The following is a 19,494-nucleotide window of genomic DNA, read 5'->3' on the forward strand; positions in this document are numbered from 1 at the left end:
GTTTCCCGTATTAACCAAAAATGTTTATATGCCATAAAACAGAGAAAAGAAACATTCAACTTAAAAAATTAAAATATGCATATTTATTCAAAAGCTGTATATGAGCAAAAAATATTTGCTAAAATCAAATGATGAAGCAGTTTGAGATCCTCGTGCAAAATTTCATAACAGCACATTGTTTGAATTTATTTTTTAAAGATGGCATAGTTGTTCCAGCACAATATTGCAAGACTTCAGGTTTACAGAGCATTTAATTGGTAGTCAGAGTTAAAAGGTTTCATACAAATTACTTGTATCAAGTGGATTTGTATTTTTAAGGACCAATCTAATAACAAATGATGATTAACTATATCATTATATATTAATACCAGTGACTCAAGAATATGATTTTATGTTAAAACGATTGGTAGAATGAATGTAGAACCCGTATGGACAGTATATAGGCAGAATAGCTCACTGTGTAATATTTACATTGAATATCACACATTGCTTGGCAATTAGAGATTCATTGGAAATGGAATTGCAATTAGAGATTCATATGAATTAGTATTAAATGGATTTGTATTTTGGTAGAAGAGTGCAATTCTAATCTCATTTTGGAAACGATTCCTGATAATAAATAAAAGAAATTTAAAAAACAGTGAAAACTTACAAGCTGATTGGAAGCAACCAATGATGGATACAGTTATCCGCATGAGGCAATCAGGCTTCACTGCAGTAAAGTGGATTTTGATTGTATCAGCAGTTGTACCAAATGGAATTCGGACAACATCATCTGGTCCATTGTTCTGATTTTAGAGAGAAAGACATGATATCTGAGGTATTTAAAGTACAGAAAAAAGAAACAAACAAGCGGTAGTATTTAAACACAATTAATTTGATAATTTTTTTCAATATTTTTCCTTAAAACATTATTTACCAATATCATTCAGTTTATTGTTATATTAACTATGTATATATAACTATATAGTGCTGTCAGAATTTAAAAAGTGACAAGAAGTATTTTTTTCCTTTCTATTAATGCATAATATTAAATTAATTTTCACAATTTGTTTCCTTTTTTTTAATTGCCATTTTATATTACTTATTTGAAAGATCTTAACCAACTCTAATTTTAACATTTGCCAAAATAAAATAAGAGAAAAGGAAAACTAAACGAAAATTTTAAAATCCCATTTACAGAAAAAATGTATGTGTTTTGAATTTTTAACTGTTTTTCTCTAAACCCTTTACTCAACAATATGTCTTCACCCTGACGATAGATAAAGTTAGTAATAATAAAATCATTGTCTTTCTCGTACATTCAAAGCCAATGAGTTTTTTTAAAGCGACAGGTGCTTGTTAGTTGGTGATCAAACAAAACCTACCAAGCATAACTCTATCAAAATAATACGAACAGAAACTAATCAATACATAAATTATTTTTTAAAAGTAAAACAAATATTGTTGTATAGTTATCTTTTTTAATAATTACCAATAACAATTTATTTTGCGGAAGTATTTCAATTTCATTTTTAAACATTTTCCGGTACTTTATAAATACTGAATGGTGAATATTAAGACAAATTAAAAACAGTCAACAGCAAATGGTGTTTGATCAGATTCAGTTCCTGATCTTAAAACTTTCGGTTTAAATTGTTAGATAAAAGTACAAAATAGTTAACAAAACGATCCCTCTATTAAGGATGGCTTTCTAAATAATCTGTAGCTGACTGATCGTGCTGAAATAATATTGTTATTATTTAGAAAGCCATCCTTAACATGAAGAGGAATGGTCTGTGTTAACTATTCTGTATAGTTGTCCAGAATTGAATGATGATCAACGAGTGTTTCACACTCCCATATTTTTATTGTCATCAAAATCTGTGAAATCACCAATTTTTTCAATCAAATCGATTGATTGCCTACTCTAGTTGGGGACCAATCATGGTGCACTGGGCGGAAACTTCACACCCCTCCTGCAGTGACCTAGTCCACAATACATTGTAGTCTACATTGTACCAGAGAGAACCTACTGTTGATTTTATAAAATTATTTTTATATATAATGGCTTGAATTAAAGTTTACAATAGAAAAGTCAAGTATCATGGTTCAATTGTGCTATAAACAAAACAATTCATTTCTAAGGTGCTCCTGTCATATCAAAGAATCTACTGTTGCGTTTATATGCTTGCCCCCCCCCCTTGTGCTATAATAATGGCTTTGCTAGGATTACAAATTATAATGAATAGTCAAACAAATAGAGAAAGACTGAGAGTGAATATACAAGCAATTAAGTTTTATATCTACTCTCACCTGTAAAGACTTTTCACACTGACTCTCGAAAAGAATCAGTCAAACTAGCAGAAAGTATTTTCATGATTAGCCCCTATTAAAAAAAATAATTTAGCCCCACCTCTATCAGTGTAAACTGTCTATTAAAATATTTATTTACTTTTTCTGAATGAGGTATATATATATATATATATATATATATATATATATATATATATATATATATATATATATATATATTTCTGTGTAAGGTTTGAGGTAGAGAATTACAGCAAAGAGCTTGATTGGAAAATCTATATATATAAAAGGCAAAAGTGGCACATGCGTTTTTGTATGTTCAAAAAAGGATTTTTTTTGGGGGGGGGGTTCTCGAGAAGGTTATTATCTTGGAGAACTTTTTATATACTCCCTAGATTATAATATCTACGATTTGTGAATGGATGTCGTCTTTACATTTATTTTGATCGACTTTTATAAAATTCTTTCTATTATTTCACGTTTGTTGGTCTTTTTCACATAAATAAAGCAAAACTAATTGAAATGAATGTCATTCGTCAACCTTCTCGGCCGGAACCTCCAGAAAAGCAATTAGCATTGATCAATGTTGGGAAAACCTTCATATCAGACAATTGCTATTCATTTGGAGAGCTCCCCCTTTTTGGAGGGAGCTGGTTTTCCCCAACATCGTGGGGAAACAAATAAAACGGCAGAAAGCGGGAAACTTAACTGGCCTCCAGCAAGATGTTCATTTCTGTGCCTGCGTGAACTCATTCACTTAGCAACTTTTTGATTGACATTGATAAATTTGATCGCTTTTCATTTCCTCTCGCATCGTAGCATAGTGGTAAGATGTCGCATTTTCTTTTACTTTCTTTTCCGCCTTCGGATCATGAGTTAACAGAATTTTTTTTCTTTTACCCGGGCATGGGCAATGCCGGGAGCTCCCGCTAGTCTATAATATAAATCTCACCTGTCTGTTTAAATGTATGTGTGTATGTATGCCTAAAACCTTCGACAGAGGCAATGGATTTTCACAGGATCGGTATCATTTTGAAGCTTGGCCCTTCACACGACAAATATCGAAAAATTGGCCAAAAACATTAATTCCTTCACTCTCAACTGGGCAGTTTTCTACAGGAAGGGGTCGCTTTTTTGCCGATATTTTCAAAAGTCATCCCATCTTTTCAATTGTCTAGCCTTAATTTAAACCTATGCCACTTCCAGTTTGGTGCTAAGTGCAACAGCAAAGTCGTCAGGATTTTTGTTTTTCACATTCTTTGCCTCCTTCGCGGTACGGGTTTGAACCTGCCTCCTACCACTTTTTTTTCTTTCTTTTTGTTTTTGCTCAACACACACCTCCAAACACACGGGTAACACTGGGCACCCAGGCTAGTCTATTATATAAAAGGGAAAATGTGTGTTAGTTTGTATGTGTATGTGTCTGTGTGTGTTTGTATACCTGCCCAAAAAAATTTGGCAGACGCATTGGACTGTGACAAAATTGCCATTGTTAAAAAGACTGATTCTATTCTGGTTAACTGGGTCGTTTTTTCCAAGGAGGGGGTCAATTTTTAACGTCGATGTTTTTGCAAAGTCATACGCCTAGTGATCTCAATGTACATTTAAAAGACGTTATTTCGAAGGCCCATGATGTCATAAGTCCCTGTGGCTGAGACGACTATCGTGTTAACTTTTTTCACCTCCTTTTCTTCGATCGCATTACAGGTTCAAGCCTGGCTACTGCAGCTAATTTTTTGTTTTTGTGCTCACACTGCTATTTTGATTGATACGAAAATTGTTTTGATTTTTTTCTGTGGGTTGGTTGCTCAATAGCCTAAGTATACCACCTCTCTTCATCCGGGCCATGCTGGGTAGCCATGCTAGTTAAATATAAAAGCATAATATTTATTTAAATATGTTACAGAATATCAAAAAAACATTAGTACCATCAGTTTCAAACTCAATATAAAGGGGACTCGTCTATATATGTGTGTGTGTGTGTGTGTGTGTGTGTGTGTGTGTGTGTGTGTGTGTGTGTGTGTGTGTGTGTGTGTGTGTGTGTGTGTGTGTGTGTATGTATGTATAATGTGTTTCTTACCTTTAATCGCATCATTTTTCCTGTATTACTTCCAAGAAGATAAACATCATATTTTCCAACATCTCTTGCTTTCGGTAATCGTACAGTGGCTCCATAAATGAGAGCATCACCAACAAAGATGCTGACTGTCTTTTTCTTATCCCCAGATTCAGGTGTCCACCCTTTTCCACCTGGTCGGATAGCAGCTTTATGTTCTTCATTACTGGACACATCAATATCCCAGTTTCTCACCAAGGAAGAATCAGCCATGCCATCTTGTTTTACACATAAAGAAGCTGAAAGAAAATGATATACATTTTAATTATTTATAGATCAGTGTGCCATACAGTTGCTACTGATATTTTCTGTTACTGATCTGAAAATATACTGAATTGCTTACTTAGTGATGCACATATTTTTACATACGCACATTATATATATATCTGTTCTTTGCAATTATATAAAAAGAACTCTGTGTGTGTGTGTGTGTGTGCGCGTGTGTGCGTGTGTGTGTGTGAGAGTTCGTTTTTATGGACTCGAAAACGGCTGGGTCGATTTTTAAAAAATTTTACAAGAAGATACTTGATGTGTCTGGGAGTGTTCTTATGTAGGTTTTGTATTGGAATGCGTCTGATAAGTATAGAAAAGCAGGAATCGAAAAAATCCAATTTAATTCAAGTGATTACTTAAGAATGATTTCATAAAACTGACTTTTGCATTTAAAAGTTGAAGTGAAGTCATCATTTACAGATAATTTTATAAAATCAACAGTAGATTCTCTACAGCGCAATGTAGGCTACAATGTATTGTGGACTAATTCACTGTGGAGAGACATGTGAAGTTTCTTCTCACTATACTGTGGGAAAAAGTCCCTAACTAGAGCAGGCAATCAATCGATTTGATCAAAAAATGGACAATTTCACAGATTTCGATGACAATAAAGTATGGGAGGGTGGAACATTTGTTGATCCTTATTTAATCCCAGATAACATCGGTCTACCTGCTAGTATATATATATATATATATATATATATATATATATATATATATATATACCATAACTATAATGAGGATCTCATTTTTATGAAAATTGGGAATATTTTAAAATTGTTATCATTACAGAATTCACGTTTCTTTCGCCCGACTTTTTATAAGAATCGATTAAGGATTTTGCTTTTATTTTGATGCAATTCCAAAAAATGAGTTTATTTCACAATGCAAACATATGAAAAAATTCAGATATAACCAGTTTGAAATCAGATAGCGACCCATACACCCCCTAAACACCAATACACACCACTTATTAATTTACTGGTAATACACTACCGCATGGGCTTTAGAAATTTCAAGTCTATTAACTATGAATTTCCCCGGGAATAAACCACTAACTTTAATCACCTTTTCCTGTAGATAACCCATACTGTTAATTAGCTTTCAAGCCCCTGCATCCTCTTCAACGAACACTCACATATTTAGCCGCTTTATGTTATTGATACTCTAATCCCTTTCATCTTCTAAATCCCATACGATGTAGAATTAAATAAAAACTCATAGTAACACTTTCCCTAATTTCTACTCTTTATTTGATAGACTCAATACACATGCAACTAGTTATACAGATTATGTTCATTATTCACTTTCACTGCTTTTTTTTCTCTCAGGCCTTCCTATATTTGTAAAAATTTTAAAAATCTCCTATATGTTATCTCGTTTTGATTAGCATATTCCATATAGTCCTCTTGGTTCGCATCTATCGGAAATTCTAATCCTGTTAATCTAACGTTTCTGAATTCTTGAGGTGAGTTATTTGTATAATTTGGCATGTTTGTGATATTCTCCTGAAAGTTGAAGGTTCAATTCTCACTGTAGGTGACCGAAAAATACAATTGAGAATTGCTTAGGACCTCTATTCGGCGATGGCTGATGGAATGAGAGCATGCTACCCTCGTGAAGTAAATAAAAGGTTCCGTTTGAAATTCCGTCCAAATTCCCGAGTTCGACAGAAACATTTCCAAGTTCAACAAGATACACCTGACGAAGGTCGTAGGTTACATTGACCGAAACATTGTGAAAATGAAACTGAAGATGCAAACAATTGTCCGAAGATTCCAAATAATACTGTTAATCTAAATCATAACATTTTCTCCTATTCAACCTCATTGAGTCCCAAACCATTTAAATGAAATCTTTTTTCACTGTTTTTATCTGATTTATCTCCAGTCACCTTAATCTAATTTAACTTACATGTATCCTTCTGTTTGATGTTCCATTTTGACTATGATCTGCCTATGATCTGACCCACTTTGCCCTCATCCAATATACTTCTCAACCTTCATTGCTTCTCTTTTCTTTCCCTTTTTACATCTAACCCTAATTCTATAGCTAATTTTGTATCTTCCTATGCTTTTGTCTCTAGGAGTGTATCTGCTGATCACACATTTGTGCTACTGTACCGAAATAATAACAGTTTTATTTAGAAACTCATTCTTAACTTGGGAAGTGGAAGGTTGTTTTTGGAACAATTCTGTGCTTTCACCGGAAACAAAAATTTGAAAAAATTGAACTTGAACATATTATTAAAAAATAGTGCAGTAGCAAGGAAGTACGGGTGCCACATATGTGTATATGCCTGTATATATATAAGGGCGAATGAACTCTTTTTCTGGGTCAACGGCCAACTAGCACCGTGTATATTTGTGTGTGTGTATATGTGTATTGGGGTGGAGAGGGCTCCCGTAAGCCGTGGTGAAGGCAACCTTTCTAGGAGAAGCAAATCTCTGATTTAAAAAAACATAAAGCGGAAGACCAGTACCCGCATTAAGCTGGTCTGCAGTTTAATTTGTTGCTGGCTATCTTGCTCTTGCTTGTTGCTGGATCTCAACATTTTGAACCGAGAAAGAGACTTAGCTGTCATACAAAGCTAAGACTCTGTAACATCATCTTTGTATAGATACTCCATCAGGCATTTGGGCTCATGGATTTTAAATGTCTGAGGGAGTGGCACTCGTCTGACAAGACGTTGCAATCATCATCATCATGCCTGTATATATGTGTATAGGTGTATGTATGCATGTACTTATGTTCTGTGTATATATCTACATATGTTAACATTTACTTTTATTTATTTATTTATTCATTGGAAGTGCTTTACTTTGTACGGATAGTAGTTTTCTTATATCTGTGCAGATGTAAGTACTTCTAATTTTTAATTTTTTAATTTTACTACTATGTTATTTTAACTTTTAGGGCTGACCATGACACTTTGGGGAGTGAGTTAGTGCTTTTCGGGTACTCCCTAATAAAATAAATATTTCAACACAAGTTACTGAATAAACGAACAAACAACTTCGTAAAACTTAACAAGGAAAAAGTTTTTTGAAGCGAGTCAGGTTAAGATGCCCAAAAGATATAACTCGGATAAAACTTGTCTGCCTTTGCCCGGTAGTTATTCCCAAGTGGGAATCGTCGATACCGTTGTAGGCAGAGAGAGGGAGTGAGGAAACAGGTCCACTCTCTTTGGCGTCTGGCTGGAAAAAGAAGGAGTTTTTCTCGTCCGGAATGGAAGCAGTTAGAGTTCCTTAGGGGGTAAGGAAGGTCCCTGCGCTATGCCCCTGATTGGTCAGTATGTGCCATATTACACAGTCAGGGGAGGCATTGACGCACAAGAAAAAGAGTTCTATTTGTTTCTGCTACAACACTTTTTCTCCCCACCTCACACTTTTGCTGAGTCATTCATTACAGCGTTTTTGCACTAAGCAACCAACATCAGCTGTCCTTAATGGTTTTATGCTTTCCACACCCTCCTGCAATATTCAACTCTCTCTAACTTCTATCCATTTGGATTTTTTCTTGGCATGGAAGCAACCACTGAAGATTTATTCCCTTGCTCGTGACATTTGGCTAAAGCTCATTTTATTTTTATTTCTACTTTTTTTGTAACCCTTCATTACATGGTACACACACATTGGAATTTTATCTTAGATTTATGGATCTATATGAACTGATATTTTTCAAGTTTGCAGAGAGACGTTACCATTTGGAGTACAACTTAAACAACACAGATTTTGTATTACTATTAAACCTACATCTCGATTCATATATTTTTGGATTTTGATACTCCTACATCTATCTTCATGCATGGTTTCCATGCGCTATATCTTTTGGACATATACATCTATTATTTAAAAAAAAATGACCCTCCCTCTCCACATTTTGAATTTTTAATTTTGTGCTGACCAGTCTATTACTGTTCATTTTGCTAATTATTTTTTCCTTTGAGGAGAAGAACCATTCTTCGAAACTCTATAGAGTAAGGAAATTTTCATTTTTATCCCTTGTATTGAACAATAAATGTTGTAATTTCTAATCTATCTTGTATTGATTTAACAAAATTAAAATTTTCCAATTTACACAAATAGGAGAGTTTGAATTATTTACGAGATACAATCCTTGAGTGTGTTCAATCTCTCTGTACAAGGACAATGTGATATGAGAATAATTTACCCTACAAATAAACCCTGACCAAATATTCATAATAATATTATTCAAAACTCAAATAAGATCCCCTTAACATGGCTATACTCTGGCTCATACAAGGAATGGTATATCTTTTCCTGGTAATAGCTGGATACTCCACTAGACCAACTGAATTCTTGTCCTGGAATCAGGTAAAATCAAGAGACTGCAAAAAAGATATACAATAACAGTCAATTGGGGAAAGGAAAATTAATGTTTTTCACTTCTTTACTAACTCACCATTTGAATGGTAAAGGTAGTTTTAGTTGAACACTAGGATATCTATGTACCTCATATAGATACATAGATATAGTGTTAGCCCCTAGGAATGGTCCCCAGAAACAATGAGCATTATTATATGAAATAATATTAATGTTTTTATTATTTCACCACAAACAAGACACAGTCCCACTTTGTCATAAGGGGATACTATTTGGAGCCAGATTTACAGGGATACTATGTAGGGAGTTGGGCAGCTATATATTTGTTCACATTACACTTGAACTTCTGCATTTTAGTAGAATCAGGAAGGAGTGGCCCAGGAGGAAATTCCAAAGTCTAGCAGTTTGAGAAAATAAGGCTTTATGGCACCTAGGGATCGCTACAGTGTAAAGGTGGGGTTTTGCTATTTGACGGGTTTGTCAGGGGTAGTTACATGAAGGGGATACAAGTGTTTTGAGTTCGTCAGAGCACATTCCATTAAAATACTTGTAAAACAGGTACAGATATGTCACATTTCAATGATGAGACAGAGGTTAGAGTTTGGTTGCAAGTGCGGGACCTATTGGCAACATTTTGAACCCTGTCTAGGAGCGAGAGACTAGTGACAGATGCACCAGACAAGATGTGGCAAGAATACTCCATGCATGGGCAAATAGTGGCTTTGTAGCGGTAAAGGATACTCTCAGGTGTGAGTAACCTTCTAGTATAATAGAGAGCCCACCTTCTACGCAGGAACCTTAGCAATTACCACAATGTATTTGTTCCAATTCATGTTGCCTGTGAATGTTAAGCCGATGAGTTTGAACAAGGTACTTTCAGGTAGTGTGTCATTAGCCATAGTAAAAAGTGATTGAGAAGGTTTCTTGCAATTATTAAAGGAAAGAAGCTTAGACTTGACAGCATTATACGTTATTATCTATTCTATAGAGTGTAGTGTAATTAGCAAATATACCCATCTCAAAGACAATTTTATTAGGGAAGTCATTTATGAATATCAGGAATAATAAAGGTCCAAGGATCAACCATTGTGGCACACCTGCATTTATATCATGTTGTTTTGATGTGTGATCATAAGGAACAACCTGGATTTTTCTTTTTTCTAAAACAAATTGATTGTTACGCATTCGTCCAGTAATACAATATGATTTAATTTTCATGTGAAGACCACCATGCCAAACTCTGTCAAAGGCTTTACAAAAAAATTATGGATATAAATATGAATTAATTAATGCTGACTAACCTGTTTCAGTTGAAGGTTTTGGTGTTGTAACAGCTGAAAAAGATGGATAAAAGAAGTAAATATTTTTATCTTATAAATATTGCATAGAAATTGATATTTTTCAATTCATTTCAATCTGTATCTATTTTAATATTTTAAATAAAGTGTGTAAATTGAATAATTTAATAAAAAATTTAATGAAGAAATTCTTAGTACACGTGTATTTAGATGTAAAGATGCCATATAAAATTATATGAAAAGTCTTTTGATTTTTAAACAAAATAAATGAAATCTCATACTTACTTGTTGGAGCTGGTGTAGTTGCTATAAAAATTAGAAATATATATAGATATAGAGTAAACATTAGAATTTATTTCAGGCAACATATTAATTATCACCTTTAATTTTGTTGAAATTATTAATTTAGGAATGAAAAGCACAAAGAGAACATCACAAAGAGAAAACTGATACATGTATGTATAGAATTCGAATCAGAACCTCTGAAATCAGTTCCCCTGTTGCAAGTGTCACTTTAATCGTTTGTATTATTCTGTGCTTATATTTTTATTATCATTGCAAACCATAATTTTCTCTAGTGGCTAATCGGAAAGTAGAGAGAATTGTTACATGTACAACTTCAGATGACATTAACCATTAGACTTGTTAGTTCCATGGTTAAATAGCACAGGCTCAAATGCTAGACAGGTGTTATTTTGGTCTTTATGATATTATAATCTTAGTTCTGTAAGGTAAATTAACAGCTTACTCATAAATAGAATCATAATAAAAAATAATTGCATAATATATATATATAACTCCAGATACTTTTAAAGTATCTAGAGTTAATCTAAAATCTTTAAAAAAATATCAAAGATAAATAAATAATCAGAACTCTGAATTGTACTTTTTGTCATCGTCTGTATATATATATATATATATATATATATATATATATATATATATATATATATATATATCAACTAGTGGATGATTAAGGATGAGTCTTTTAATTTTCTGCAGTCGTGGGGCGTTGCATTATTTTCTGCAGCATGTCTCAGATAAGAACAGCCTGGCAGCACCCATCTCTTCCCAGGCTTCAGAGCATATTCAGCATCTGGTATTGCCAAATAGTCATCCATTTTAGTATTGACCAGGCTCAATGTTGCTTAACTTTGATGATCTAGTGGGAACCAGTGTATCAATGTGATTATGCCATTATTTCAGTTAGTACTATTATTTGTTTTTTTGTTTTTTTTTAGAAATTAGGTTTTGTTTATGAGAAAAATTCGCTTATAAACTACTTTAAAACTAATCATTGCTTTTCAATTGAAATGTGTTTTTGATTTTCATGTTAATTTAATGTGTTTTGTCTATCCTCATTATTGTATTCGATCCATCGATCTGGACATTGTTTTCTTCTGAAACTGATTGAGAATATACTGACTGATAATTATCTTAATTGGAATTGACTAAATCTACAAGGGGTGTGCAATAAGTAATGCCTCTGACCCACTTCCCATAGCAGTAGAGCAACGAAACTTGGCACAGTTATTAGTCTTTTTCTACATAGGAACCACCCAGAGTCATGCATTTCTCCCATCGTTTGATGCAGCTCTGGAGACCGTTTTTGTAGAACACACCAGGTTGGTCCTCCAACCACGACGTGACTTCAGAAATCATGGCTGCATCATCTGGGAAACACTTTCCTTTCAAAAACAACTTCATGGCTGGGAAGAGGTGAAAGTCAGAGGGTGCAAGGTTAGGAGAGTAGGGAGGATGGGAGAGGATTTCATAACCACACGCCCGTGCTTCTGATCTGGCGACATGCGAGTTGTGGACCGGAGCGTTGTCCGGCAGGAGGAGGGTATCTTTGCTGATCTTGCCTCGCCTCTTGATTTTGATAGCTTCCCTTAATTTCCTCAACAGTGAAGCATAATAGGCTCCTGTAATTGTGGTACCCTTTGCCAGGAAATATGTCATCACTACTCTGTCCTGGTCCCAGAAGATTGTGAGCATGTCCTTGCCAGCGGTGAGTTGCATCCTTGCCTTCTTTGGAGGTGGTGAGTCCAAGTGCTTCCACTGCATTGACTGGGCTTTGGTCTCTGGATCATAGTGATGGACCCTGGTTTCATCCTGTGTAATCAGTCTTTTGAAAAACTTGACTCATCTTCTTGGCACATCTCCAAATTCATCCTCGAGCACTCAACGCATTCTCGCTTCTGGAATGGTGTGAGCAACCTGGGAATCCATCTGGCAGACACCTTATGCATATGCAAATGGTCATGAATGATAGTTTTCACAGACCCTGTAGTAATCTTGACATCTTGGGCTATTTGGCGAATAGTAATGCGCCGATCTTCCAAAATGGCAGTCTCAACTTGACAAACAGATGCCTCATCAATGTCAGAAGGGGGGCGACCAGGTCTGGGAGCTGTTTCCACAGACTTCCGGCCATATTTGAATTCATGATGCCAGCGTTTTACAAGGTCATATGTTGGGGCATTATCACCATAAGTTTCTTTCATTTCATCAAAAGTCTCCTGTGGTGTGCATCCTTTCAAATACAAAAAACGAATCACTGCTCGACATTCAACAGGCTCCATTTCACACCTGACTCAGTTCAAACACCTGTAAAACAGAAACCACAATTAGTTCAGAGCTGTAATTTGCCTCATAACCCGTAGAGATATAAATCATCGCACATGCAAAATTTCAGCTAGATCAGACAACTGGAAGTGGGCCAGGGGCATTACTTATTGCACGCCCCTCGTATATGCTGATGATTAAAATCATAGCATTTTTTTTTAAGTTATATGCTGATGTAATAGTGGTAATTAACTTTTTTTGAAATGTGCATACGTATCGATAAACACTATTAAATGTTGATTTTGGAGCACGGTTATAATATTTAAATTATTATTTATGTCACAAATTTTGTAATATACTAAATTTATATATGTATCTATGCATATAAGATTGACAGGAAAGTTCTTGCGGTTTATAACTTTTAAATTCACATGAACATATCTTGGCTCAAATAAAAATTTATTGATCAAAATAAACACCATCAAAATCAACACATTTTTGCCAGCACAAATCAAGTGTCTCTATGCCAGTAATGTAAAAATCTTGCGATCTGGTGGCAATGAAGTTGTTGAAGTCGTTTTTGATATCGCTTAGGTTTTTGAAGTATTTCTCATACAGAAAGTTGTCAAGATACTTGAAAAAGTGATAGTCGGTAGGTGAGAGGTTTGTAGAGTATGGTGCTTCATAGCCCAATTCGTTCAACAATCGTGTGACTTACATCTGCACATTGATTGCTTCTCACATGGACAATTATATGTTGCAGATTCTTGGTAAACCAGACAATGGAACAGCCAAAAATATTGTGTATCCACAAGTATCGGGAAATTAAGCTTATTAGAAACATGCATTTCCTCTTTTTTTTTGTTTTTTCATTTAACCAAACCGAGTAATAGCAACACGTGGGTGGGTAAAGCTAATAAGTAATAAATAATGTTGCATATATCATAAAATTTAAGCTTCCTGTATCAGAATACATAATATTTCCAAAGTGTTTTATTTTGATGCTTAATCTTGAAATTTGAAAATAATACATGGTTGTGCATTTTCCGAAGGCATACAACAAAGTAACGGATGGGTTCTGAAATCATACTTTGTCTCCAGAGATGAGTTATGAAGAGAAATCCTTTTCCAGTCACTCAGTACATGTTGATTAGAACACTAAATTTATTTGCTCTCTCTCTCTCTCTCTCTCTCTCTCTCTCTCTCTCTCTCTCTCTCTCTCTCTCTCTCTCTCTCTCACCATAAACTTGAAGCATCTAAACAATGACTACTAAAATATATAACCACTGCAGTGATGCCAAAAAGAGAATTTAATTTAAGCAGGAAATAACTTTGGAAAAATTTGACTTATAATAGAGATGTTTACAAAGAAAGACATGGTTATTTCTAAAACTGTCTTTGTTTATTTCTTCAACACTGATAAAATGTTATATAATATGCATTCTATATACTAGTGGTCTTTCAAAACAACATCTGATTTCAGAGTAGATAAATAAATATACTAACATGAGCTAATACTAATTAAACTACAATCTAGTCAAATATTTAAATAATACATATTTATATTAATTTATAATTTTGCTGTATAAAACAGCAAAAGTTCAATGATATACTTACTTGCTTTTGGTGTTGTAGCTAAAATAAAAGTAAAAAATAGCAATAAAATAAATGTGTTGCAAGAAATATATCAAATATGTTTGTGCTTTGAAACTCATTTTGTACATTTTAAAAATTAACAAAATGCATAATAAATTATTAACTTAGATTTTAATATCACATTCAACTTATAATGATAATAATATAGAATATGCAATAAATAAAAGAATTAAATGCTACAGATGGAAAATTAACAATTCATGTGGTTAAGATACTGATTTGGTTTACATTGATTTCTTTGTTTATGATGTTTTTATTTGTATGATTTCAATTATGTTGAACTAAATTGTGTTCATAATTATAATTATATAATTATTGAGTTTAATAACTTCAAATGATTGAATAAGGGTATGTGTGATTTAATTTTGACTTACGCTGTGCATGGAATCAAATAGCCTGGGTTGAAAAATACTGCATTTATTTACTGCGTAAAACAATTGGGAAAGGCTCACTCCTCCCATGCGACCAGAAAAAAATAGCAGCTAACATCTAATAGTTTAAAATGAATCATTTCCAATATGTACTTTGGTCTAACATTAACCAAAAATGTCATAAAACAAAGAAAATGTTCAACCTAGTGGGGGATGCCCTTTTCTCTACTCTGCAACCTCTCTCCCACAGAAGAGACGTTGCGAGCATATCCTTGCTTTATCGTTATTTTCATGGCAGGTGCTCGTCTGAACTCCAATCTCTGGTCCCCCCTCGCCAATCTTTCACGAAAAACACCCGTCTAGCTGAATCCACTGTGAAAAATTTCCCCCACTCTATATCTGTGCCTAAATCAAAACGTGGTTTCCATGAACAAAGCTTCTTTCTTAGAACTGCACGCCTGTGGAACTCTGTTCCGTCTGCCTGCTTCCCACCGGACTACAACTTGGATGTCTTCAAGTCCAATGTTAACAAATTCCTAATGAACCGCCCCCTTAAATAAACACTTCATCAAATCTCCACACTAACGTAATGTACTTGCAATAACCCTTATCCCTGAGTGGCTTCCGTGCCTTGATAAGTGGTGATCACTGTGTAAAAAAAAATTCAAATAGGTGTGCTTATCATAAAGCTGTATATGATTTGAAAATTACAAAATTACGCATGATGAAACAGTTTGTAAGTAGATTTGCTTACCTTCATGCAACATTTCATAAAAGCACATTCACCATTTTATTTTTGTCCCAGCAAAATATTACAACACTTCATACTCACATAGCTTATCATCTATTGGTTGGTAATTAGATCGATTCAAAACATTCCATACGAATTAGTATTAAATGCCATTTTTGTAGAAGGGTGCAATCAAAGTAAAGCCGGATAATGATTCTAATATGGTCTTCGACACGATTCCTTACAATAACATATCACCCAATAAATCTCAGGCCTAATAAAACAACAACTTTTAGGATAATTTCAATTTCATTCATCAATATCATCTTTTTCTAGAATAATACACTGATTTCAATGCTACACTAACAATTCATTTATAATTTTATGTTTTCTAAAACAACTATCGAATTTGGATAATTAGAGCATTCAGCATTATACATGTCTGCAACAACGGTGTTTAAAATCATCATACCACATGTTAATCATTGTTTACAATGGAGCAAATTCCAAATAACACTTGGCAAGTCATTACGTTGCTTGAACAGTATTTTTCCCTTCAGAAAATTCAGAAATTTTCATGGTTTTGAAAATTTACAACAGTAGCTTCACTTAAATAACATTAATTTTCAAATTAATAATTTGACTAGGCTCAAATTGCGACATACATTTTAAAAGTTAGTAATTTATAAAAATGATATAGATTATTAGTGGCATCATTTATATGTCACATCCAGGATTTATTGGAAATGCTTCCTGACAATAAATAAATGAAATTTAAAAGAAAACAGTGGAAACTTACAAGCTGATTGGAAGCAACCAATGATGGATACAGTTATCCGCATGAGGCAATCAGGCTTCACTGCAGTAAAGTGGATTTTGATTGTATCAGCAGTTGTACCAAATGGAATCCGGACAATATCATCTGGTCCATTGTTCTGATTTTAAATAGAAAGAGATTATATATCAAGATTATATAACATATATGAAGTATAAGAAAAAGAAAGAAACAGTAGCTTATAGATACAAATTTTAATGAAACTCGCTCCAGACAAAGCTTGAAACTAGTTGATGCAAGAAACTAAAAATAGTCAAGATCAAAAACTATCTAATGATAAATGATATATGAATACATTTGTGAAAAACATTGCTCATGAAATGTAAGGATTAAATGACAAAATAAGAGTTACTCTCCATAATTTAAAAAATTGTTTCCGTTTTCTTTAAGACATTATCCTGTATATAAAATTTTGATTGCAGAAATTCCCCTCAGGACCAAATTACAGTAGGTTTGTAATAACAGAGTCCACATACAATTTTATTATGTTAAAACTATTATTCACCATCTTATGTAACTTTAGAACACAGTTACATAATACTTATTCGTTATAATAAAATATTACAATATAAGAACCATCATCACAATGGTGCACACCTTACAAGGAAGTAGTTATTAATTTTCCCTCTATAATTAAAGTACTAATACCACCACCAGTCTACACTGGGTACTATTAACACATTATACATAAACTGTACTGTCTGTCTTTGTAACTGGCTCATGAACTCATACACAAACTATTATCTTTCCTTTTCCATTTACAAGAAATAACAATTTCTTCTTCATTCAGTTCCGGATATTGTCATTAACTGCGAGTTAAATAATCACTAATTCTGGAATATAAACCTACATAAATAAAAGAACACGCTGACCAGTAACAAACATGACTGCATCATAAGAACGTAAAGCACATCAATTGTTTTTTCTTTTCCTTTATTTCTTAGTTATAATACTACTAATAATAATAATTTACTACATACTAATTTACTACATTGCCTTACAGACCACATTCATTCTGGTATAAATGATAAGACATGTTAGCACAAACTTGCAGGTTTCACTGACCAGCAAGCAAGCTACCAAGGCAGCAAATATACACAGAGATACATACATATATATACATAGTAAGGGAGGTACATTATATATGAGAGAGAGAGAGAGAGAGCGAGAGAGAGAGAGAGAGAGACAGACAGACAGACAGACAGAGAATGGGAAGGAGGGACAGATAGAGATAACGAGATATAATTTTAGCTGCTGATGATATGCCAATCTGTCATTCTTGAATCAAACATAATAAATAGTTGGTATTTGATTCTTACCTTCAATCGCATCATCTTTCCTGTATCACTTCCAAGAAGATAAACATCATATTTTCCAACATCTCTTGCTTTCGGTAATCGTACAGTGGCTCCATAAATGAGAGCATCACCAACAAAGATGCTGACTGTCTTTTTCTTATCTCCAGATTCAGGTGTCCATCCTTTTCCCCCTGGTCGGATAGCAGCTTTATGTTCTTCATTACTGGACACATCAATATCCCAGTTTCTTATCAAGGAAGAATCGGCCAGGCCATCTTGTTTTACACACAAAGAAGCTGAAACAAGAAAATAACATTTGCACAATAACATTTTGATATTTTAATCAAATGAATATTTTTAAGAACTGTAGAGGATTAATATGTGTTCTCGACTTCAACATCAAAATGAGACAACAAAGTACAAGGATGTCATCAATGTACGTGAAAATGAAGGATAGTCCTCGAAGGACTTCATCGATGAATCTTTGAAATGCATGGATGGCATTACGCAATCCAAAAGTTAGGCAAGTGAATTCAAGTAGTTTGAAAGAAGTGCATATTAAAGTCTTAGGAATTTAGTTGTATGCACAGACTAAATCGATGTGTGAAAAAATTGTAGAGCTGGATAAGGATGCAAAAAAATCATGCAGGTGTGGAATGAGGTATCAGGAACATTCGCTGCATTGAGAGTTCGGTAGTCTCCACAAGGTCTCCAGTCTCCCTCTGATTTCTTGGGTACCATGTGAAGTGGAGATGACCATGGGTTGCTTGAGGGCTGTATGATGCCGAAATCCATCATGTGTTGAAATTCCAAGTAGGCCAGGGCTAACAGAAGTACCCCGAGTTGAGATATGTCACACGTGATGCTTGATATGTGGGAAAAGGGTTGGGTGAGCTCAGGAAATTGGTTCAATTGGTCTGCAAAAATTGCATTTGATGAACTTGTCATGCGGATGCTATGTGTTTCGCAGGAAAGCATACTGTGGTGGACAGAAAGGGAAGTCCAACTCAAAAGTAAATAAAAAAGTTTAAATGTTTGTAAATAATTATAAGCCTACCTGTTTCTGTTGAAGGCTTGGGTGGTGTTGTTGCTGAAATATATATAATTTATGCAATAAAATAATCTTGTATTGTCAACATATTTTAACATATATGTTTAAGATTTGTTCACAACTATTGTTAGCTATCATATTTGTCTACAGAAAATCCCATGAACTCTTAAATTTTGTAGAGTTTCTAAACCATGTTATAACAGTCAATACACGTTTCATAATTTTACTATATGCCCAATTCTAAATGCATGATACTATATAATTATATGAAAAATATGCAAAATGTTTTTTACTGAAGATTGATGTTTTATGATATATGTAAAATGTTTCTGTGTAACTTTAAATGCATGTAACTATATATGATGTAAGAATTATGATAAATATTTTTACAGAAGTTTGATGTTTTACGATTAATTCTGTTACATATTTTTCATGAACAATGCAAAGTGAAAACTAACTTACAAAATACTATTGGGCAACACCATTGCAGAACTGCTAGTATATCATACATTAAACATCTTTTGGTAAAGCTATTTCAGATATTTCAGATAAAATATATTTAACTCTGAAGTAACTTAGGTAATTAAACCACTTATTCAGTTTTGATAGTTGAAAATAAAGAGAAATGCAGCGATGACCATTATGAAGAACATGCAACAA

General features: G+C 33.8%; 1 protein-coding gene across 1 annotated transcript in view; it reads right to left on the reverse strand.

Annotated features, from left to right (window-relative positions):
- The window catches only part of LOC145292232 (uncharacterized), a 351,246-nt gene that overhangs the window by 162,861 nt on the left and 168,891 nt on the right, over window positions 1-19,494 (reverse strand). Inside the window, exons 65-72 of the mRNA XM_080138555.1 lie at window positions 18,841-18,873; window positions 17,805-18,079; window positions 16,450-16,585; window positions 14,511-14,528; window positions 10,611-10,631; window positions 10,329-10,361; window positions 4,373-4,647; window positions 653-788 (exon numbers count right to left, since the gene is read on the reverse strand). Of these exons, the coding sequence (XP_079994681.1) occupies window positions 653-788; window positions 4,373-4,647; window positions 10,329-10,361; window positions 10,611-10,631; window positions 14,511-14,528; window positions 16,450-16,585; window positions 17,805-18,079; window positions 18,841-18,873 (927 nt within the window). The remainder of the gene's footprint in view (window positions 1-652; window positions 789-4,372; window positions 4,648-10,328; window positions 10,362-10,610; window positions 10,632-14,510; window positions 14,529-16,449; window positions 16,586-17,804; window positions 18,080-18,840; window positions 18,874-19,494) is intronic.

The sequence above is a fragment of the Euprymna scolopes genome, chromosome 13 (genome assembly GCF_053919585.1).
Source record: "Euprymna scolopes isolate OS-2025 chromosome 13, ASM5391958v1, whole genome shotgun sequence".
NCBI classification, from domain to species: domain Eukaryota; kingdom Metazoa; phylum Mollusca; class Cephalopoda; order Sepiida; family Sepiolidae; genus Euprymna; species Euprymna scolopes.